This window comes from Triticum dicoccoides, chromosome 1B (assembly GCF_002162155.2).
Source record: "Triticum dicoccoides isolate Atlit2015 ecotype Zavitan chromosome 1B, WEW_v2.0, whole genome shotgun sequence".
In the NCBI taxonomy this organism is placed as follows: Eukaryota; Viridiplantae; Streptophyta; class Magnoliopsida; order Poales; family Poaceae; genus Triticum; species Triticum dicoccoides.
The window spans coordinates 105,972,227-105,979,776 of record NC_041381.1 but is presented as its reverse complement, the minus strand read 5'-3'; the positions used below and the strand labels follow the sequence as shown (position 1 = coordinate 105,979,776).

General features: G+C 45.6%; 1 protein-coding gene across 2 annotated transcripts; it reads right to left on the bottom strand.

Moving 5' to 3' along the window:
• Nucleotides 1-2,726: 2,726 nt before the first annotated feature.
• On the bottom strand, nt 2,727-7,322 carry LOC119322164 (protein Rf1, mitochondrial-like). 2 transcript variants are annotated; one of them, XM_037595657.1, is made up of 3 exons: nt 4,271-7,322; nt 3,822-3,919; nt 2,727-3,246 (listed from the first exon to the last, which is right to left on the bottom strand). In XM_037595657.1, exon 1 carries the CDS (start codon nt 7,118-7,120, stop codon nt 4,676-4,678), a length of 2,445 nt encoding a protein of 814 aa, XP_037451554.1. In that variant the 5' UTR covers nt 7,121-7,322; the 3' UTR covers nt 2,727-3,246; nt 3,822-3,919; nt 4,271-4,675. The 2 variants fall into 2 exon arrangements, with proteins under 2 accessions (XP_037451554.1, XP_037451561.1); XM_037595664.1 differs by having other exon boundaries at nt 2,727-3,241.
• Nucleotides 7,323-7,550: the final 228 nt, after the last annotated feature.

The following is a 7,550-nucleotide window of genomic DNA, read 5'->3' as shown; positions in this document are numbered from 1 at the left end:
TGTGGTCCATCCGCTTGCCTCTGAAGATTCGGATCTTCATGTGGCAATGGATTCGCGGTCGGATCCCGTCTGGGGTCGAGGTTCACAAGCGAAATGGCCCGGGCACTGGCCTCTACCCGCTGTGCGGTATCCCCGAAGACTCGAATCACATCTTCTTCCCCTACGTGTCCGCTCAATTCGTTTGGAGCTACTTTCGCGAAGTGGTAGGTGGAAATTGGTGCCACACCAACTTCCCTGGCCTATTTGCCGAACTCCAGAACTCCCACTTGCCGTCTTGCCACATTAGGTGGCTTGAGATTGGGGTCATTGCTTGGACCCTCTGGACGATCCGCAATAAGCTTCTGATCAGTGCACTCCTCTTCGACGAGTTACTAACGCTATCTTTAAACTGTCTGGTTTCTTGCAGCTTTGGCGGCCGCTTAGCCGCCCTCAGGACCACGACGCCATCTCCGCCTTCATCGCCGACCTCCACTCGATGGCCGTCCGTCTGTCGCCGCCGCCACCGCCGAAACCTGACTAGGCACTTGTTTTGCTCTTCGGCGCTTTTCTTTTATTTTGTTTGGGCTTGTTGAGCTGTACCCTCAGCAGAACCTCTGTACTTCTTTGTGAGACTTGGGTGTGTGTGTTTGGACAAGTCCTTGTATGTGTGCTTTCTGGCGGTTTGCTTTATTTATAAAGCGGGGCGAAAGCCTTTTTCGATAAGGCCAAGGCACAACTCAAGGCCGAGTGCGATGATGCCTCCTTGGGGGCAAAGCTCATCGACGACAATCCGCAACTCTCGATGATAATCGTGTGTTTATTCGAGTCCATGGTGGATGCACCCAAGAGGGGGCAGGAGCTACCATTTAATTGTCCATTTTACTGTTTACTACATCGTATATTATGTAAGTAGCTATAATGAATTGGGCTTTCCCCTTGTTCTTCTCATTCCCTCGTGTTTCCGTTGAATTTAAAATCCGAACCACAACACGGTGGAGATGTGGCTCATTGGCTACACAGGAGCGAGATGGAATCGGTGTCATAGCAATTGGATTACACGACAAGGGAGAAGATCGGCCAGGGGGTTTCGTGTGTGACCAAGTGTGGTCATCATTGGTGATTAACGTTGGAGCACGTTGTCTGACCAAAGATGAACAAAGCAAGGCGACATTGGGTCCTCTTGGTGGAGCCTGTGTTGCGCTTGTAATCAATCCCGGGATACACGAAATTTTCATTGACAACGATGGAAGCGTCACTGATGCACCAGAATAAGTGCATCGACCTAGGCGAGTCAAATCTCACATAATGCTGAAAGTAGTTTGGTGTAAGTGAACGATAACAACCGTTTTGCTCCCTCTCTTCCTAAAAAAAAAAAAAGATGACTAACTCCTCCAGCAATGGAAGGGTGAGGGAACCCACCTCTCTGACTCGGCTATAGTTAAGGTTATGACTAGTGTGTTCCACGCCGACGTTTAGAATAATCTCCCCCGATCCCAAACCCATCTCAGCGGTGCCCCCGGTGATAAACTCGAGGGATCTGTTGGAGCCTTGTTTCGGCATTCCCATGGTGCGATGGATCTAGTTTTTTTTTTGTGTGTGTGTGGCATCGTGTTTGGGAAAAGGTGAAGGTCCAAGAACAAGATTAGAGGCTCGAGAGTGGCCGTTCCATCATTCAGTGTCGACGACATTGGCAACATGCGGTGGATCTAGGTTTCAAAGAGCGCGGGGATGATAGCTAGTCGACGCACAACAGCAACAATGGCCTTGTAGTGGGCCCCTTCTTCATATCACAAAGCCCTCGTGAGTGCTTCTTTGTCCCCGTCGGCAAGTAGTGAGGATGACGGTTGCAGAAATCTCAAAGGACTTCAATGTAGTTTTCTTTTTGTGAGGAGTTTTCCTGCAAATGTTCATCGATATGTGTCTCTCTCATTGTCTCGTGGTTTTCATGGGTTCATGTAGTTTGACATTTGTTTAATGGTAATGCAAAAATTCCTAAAAAGGGAAAATAATGCCACCATGGATTTCCAAAATCATTAGCAACGGGTCTTTTTTCTTCTTTGGGCGAGTTGTGGAGCTACTTTTTCTTTTCTTAGATATAGTACCATCTGTTTTGACTTTTCTAGTACTTTTGAGGCTAGTCCTCCCCGATCCCCATCGTACAAGTTTTAGCAATGTGTCGATAGCTAGGGTCTCCAAGAGGCGTCCCCCAAAATAGCTCGTGTTTTCCTGCAAAAATAAAATAAAATGAAAATGGCTCGTGTTAGCTTAGTGATGTTTTCATTTTCACTTTTTTAGCATATTCCACTTGTCGGGGTAAACCCGAGTCAGAAGCTTTCAACTTCAGAGCGATCGAAGGGTCCTGAATCGCCTAGATGGCATCGTCCGTTCTCATAGACATCCCTTGGTAATTTGTTGTTCTTAATACTGACTTGTGGAGCAAAGCATAAAACCATGACGTAGACTTTTTTGCATTTCTGCAAGTGGTCGGCAAAGAGGCTTGTCCTCCCTGAAAATATGTATGGAGATGACCCTCACTTTTATAATTGATCAATGCTGCATTAACCAATAGTTACTGGGAAATAAAGTTAAAAGGGGAAAAAGGCAAGGATAGGATTAGGATGGCATTCTCTCTGCAGGTTTCTCAAACACAGATGCTAGCAAATGGATATACTGGATTAAGCCACCGTGATTTGTCAGTCTGAAAAAGAAGGGTCAAGTAAAGTTTTTTTTGACGGGTAAGGGCCGAGTAAAGTTTATATAGTACAATAGCTAATATACAAAAATAATAACTAAATCCTCCAGTTCAATGACAAGCAAATACTTGTTCGTACCAAACACTATCCTCATCACATGAGGGAACAATTTGATAACCTAATAAGAATATTTCTGAAGAACATATTAACTCAGTAAACATAAAAATCTTGCAGTAGGTTACTAGGGCTGAATTTGGCAATTATTTCCTAAACAAAAAATGAGATTGCGTAATATAATACTCCCTCCGTCCCAAAATACTTGTCACCGAAATAGATAAAAAGGGATGTATCTAGAACTAAAATACGTCTAGATACATCTCCTTTTATCCATTTTGATGACAAGTATTTTCGGACGGAGGGAGTACAAACTTTTAAGACCTTAAACATATTATCAGGTGCAACTCATTCATGAGGTGTATACTGACAGCCTGGCTTTGGTTAGGGCACCATATCAGCATGACGAATTCTCCCCAAAACATGATTGATACACTGCTGTATTGTGGGTGAATCTGTGCTGCACAGTTTTGAAACACGGAGTCAGATCAGGAAGGACACATACATAAATATAAGTGATGGCGAAAAATCAGGTATTGATCCTGGGAGATTGAGGTGAGATTGATCCCTCGAAATGCAAAGTAACACGAAGCTCTTCGAAACAAAGGTTTAAGTATGATAGAATAAATTCCCCTGTTTTGCACAATGAACTTTTGGATTCAGATGTTTAGTACTACTTCAAGCTCAAAAACAAAAAAGAACTCAACTCGAGGTTTGACATGCGTACCATGTTCGAAAAAGTCAGACAAATACTGTTTAACAATAAAATACAAAGATAGTTTTAACTTTTTACTAGCATGTAGTTTGAGTTCATATGGTAATTTGTGATTGTAGTTTAGAAAGAGACAGAGCATTGAGCGGTCAATGGCCATAAAGGGCAGCCCGGTGCATGTAGCTCCCGCTTGCGCAGGGTCCGGGGAAGGGTCAATTGCCATACATGTCCAGAAATGCAAGCACTGTTAATTAGGAGACTGACAACTAAGGCAAGAATATGTTCTATGAGGAAGTCTGAAAAGATATATTTATAGAACGTACATGTTGGAGCAACGTTAGATGACCAGAAGTGCCAATTTCACTAACCAATCCACTGGATGACAAGATACCAATCCACTTTCTCTTCACAGAAACTTCATCTGGAGAAATATGTGCAGGTTCAGTTAGCAAGATGAAAAACATATTTTATCTAATTAAATGTCAATGCATAATGTTGCTGGAACTTCTAGTTTTTTAATGCTACTACAAGTGAGGAAAGCTTCCTGGAAAAAAAATAGAATGATAACAAGAATAAACTGTGGACATACTTACATTTTTTTTAATTAGCTAGTGCTACAACTAAAGGTATATATGCAAAACCATAAGAAAATTACATCACTACACAATGCTCATTCTGTCCTTTCTGGGAGTAAATATCCATTCATCATAAACTGGAGGATGTACAGGAGATTGAATGAAAGTTCAAACTTTATGTACACAGGTTTCAATACCTCGAGATCGTTCAGGTAGTAAAATCATCAAGCTCCTGGTGCTGGGGGGGTCAGAGAACGCCAAACAGCTTGATAATGTAGAATAGTTCATTGATTTTACTATAATTGCCATCGGCCCAACACACACTTGATATGCTGAGGTTCAGAGAACTCCAAATAGCTTGATATCTTTTACCATTAGCAAACACATCACACACCAGATGGCCCATGCGTGGAGGTGGCGTACGGATTAGGATTTAGGAGCGATGTCCATAGGATACACGCCCAGCAGCTAAGCACCGACCAGAACACCATGGTGGCAGTGTGGCACCATCACCCAGCTCAATCTTGGTGAGGCACTTGTCCACACCGTTGAGAGGGAGGAGCTCCAAACCACACGAACACTTATCTGCTGATTCCAGTGCATCAACTAACTCCACCGAAGAATTGGTATTTTACAGGGAGCAATTGTATTTGTTCACGATATTTACCTTTCCCAGAAAACAGAGACAACAACAATGAACTAGTTGAAGCTTCAAGTGAGATGCTCTTGCCATCAACTTTAGACATATAATTTCCGGCCTTGACTATCTCCCCCTTCTCCAATAACGTTCTAATGGTATCATTTAAAAGACGGGAGCAAGGAGCACAACCACTCTTCTCCATTGATAAGAACATATTGTCAGCTTCTTTCACTGATCCTTCTTTTAGAAGATTTCGTATCATTATGCCGTATGTAGAGACATTGGGCACCAACCCGCTGTCTGATATTGCAGCAAACAAATCTTTAGCTTCTTCTCTTCTCTGAACAGTGTACATTGAATTAATCATGGTATTGAGTGTTGTGATATTGAACTTTACATTAATTGTGCGTAATTTCTGGAACATGGCGATTGCTTCGTCGGTGCAATTATTTCTACAAAGTCCTCTAAGAATTATGTTGTATGTGGACAAGCTCACAGTTGTTCCACATCCGATCATCTCATGGAGCATTTTCTTGGCAGCAACGGTTCTCCCAGCACGAAATAATCCATCCAGTATGATGTTATATGTAACAGTTGAAGGTTTAATTTTCTTATGTGACATTTCTCTGAACAGATTCAACCCATCATCAATCCTTCCACTCTTAAAATAACCATTGACAAGTGTATTATATGTAAAGATATCAGGCTCAATGCCGGCTGATATCATGACATCTAGTACACTGACTGCTTTGCCCATCTCACCAATTAGGCAATATCCATCAATCAGCGTATTAAACATAATGATGTCAGATCTCTCCCCTATGTCTTTAACCAAGTCAAAGATATGGTGTGCATCCATAACCCTTCCTTCTTTGCATAGACTGTGTACTATTGAACTGAAGAATGCAATGTTTGGACGAGGAATACCTTTATTCATCATTTCAGAAATCAACTCCTTCGCTTTCACCAAATCACCATGTGTACATAAGCCCTGAACTAGGGAGTGATAAACAACTGTGTTCGGTTGTACTCCCGTACCAATCATCTCACTGAACTTATTCATTGCATCAGCCAGCCTACCCATTCTGCAAAGTGAAGCTATCACAGTTGAATAGGTGACTACATTTGGATTGACTCCTTGTCCTGGCATTTCAGTAAATATGAGCATAGCTTCGTCCATCATTCCTCGTTTAGCATATGCATCAATTAATATGTTGAAAACTTGGCAGTTGGCTACAATACCGTCGCCTTCCATTGACTTAAAGAAACTCATCATATCAGGAAAGCTTCCTTCATTGGCATACCCATGAAGAAGAGTGGCGTAGGAGATGATATCAGGCTTGTGGCCCTTTGCAGACATGGAATGAAAAATTTCTGCAGCTTCTTTGCTTCTTCCATGCTTGCAAAGGGAGTCAATGAACGAATTCCAAGTGACAATATCTGGTATAAGACCACTGCTTGTCATTTCTCTGAACAGTTTAGTCGCCTCTTTCCACTGGCCCAAAGTGGAATATCCATGGATCATGCTAGTATATGTCACTTTATTCGGTTGAACGCCGTTATCAACCATCTGCCGAAGGAACAACTCTGCATTGTCCATTGCTCGGGCCTTGCACAATGCACTGATAACCGAGTTATATGTCACCACATTAGGCACAAACCCTTGCTTCGTCATTTCATGGAATAGATTGCAGGCCTTGCCTATTTTTCCTTCCTTAAAGAAGCCGTGGATGACCGTGTTATATGTGACCACGTCAGGGGAGCACACACCTTCTTTCGCCATCATCCGGAGCAGGTCGAGCGCCTGCTGGCTCCTGTTATCATCACATAAGCCCTTCAGGACAATGGCGTATGAGAAGGCATCAGGCACACACCCCAGCTCGCTCATCCTACGACGCAGCACTTTCACAGCATCGTCTGTCCGTTTAGCGCAGCACAGGCACTTGAGGACAGTGTTGGCGATGGTCTTGTCTGCCTTCAGGCCCGTCCTTAGGAGGCGGCCGAAGAAGGCGAGCCCAAGTTCCGGACGACGGGTGCGGCAGCAGCAGTTCATGAGGACGCCGTAGGTGAAGATGGTGGGCGGCGCCACCCGCATGCCGCCGGCTTCTTCTCGGCAGACACGGTTGAAGAGGGAGAGGACGAGGGCGGGGCCGTCTCTGCAGGCTTTGGAGGGCGTAGCACGGCTGAGGGCGGCGAGGAATCCGTTCAGGGAGCGCTCAGGGACCGGGGCGGCCTGCCTTAACAATTCGTCGAACAGGTGGTGTGCGTCTTGCGGGCTGAGCGTTCCGGCGCGGACGCGCTCCGTGGCCGCCGCACAGGCGGCGTGGGGAGACCACGAGGGTGAGGGTCGCGAGGTGGAAGAGGGGAGGCGGTGGCGGCGGCGGCGGCGGAGGCGGATGCGCGACATTGGCGAGATGGAAGAGGAACAGCCGATGAGGGATGTCAGATAGGGAGAGGAGGAGGAGTTGCGGAGGCGGAAGCCGGACGTCGGCTAGGTAGAGGAGGAGGAGGATGATGAGCGGCGGCGGAGGCGGGATGCTCGGCGCGTGAGCCGTCGGGGCGGCGCGCGAGGGGAGCCGTTACAGTCGCCGGAGCGTGTTCAATTCAGGTCTGCGCTATGGAATGGGATCATGCAGCGTTCCGCCGTACGAGGCACGAGTACGTCAGGTTTTGGGTGCTAGAGCAAGTCCACTCGCATCCCCAGCGCCGAAAAAACCTAGTCATGTCCCCAGGACACTGAAATCCGCCGGCTCGGCCCATATTTTGGCCCGGCAATGTCAGACCGAACCCAGCGCACTAAACTGCTCATGGGTCATCACTGTCAGGCGAAAAAGCAT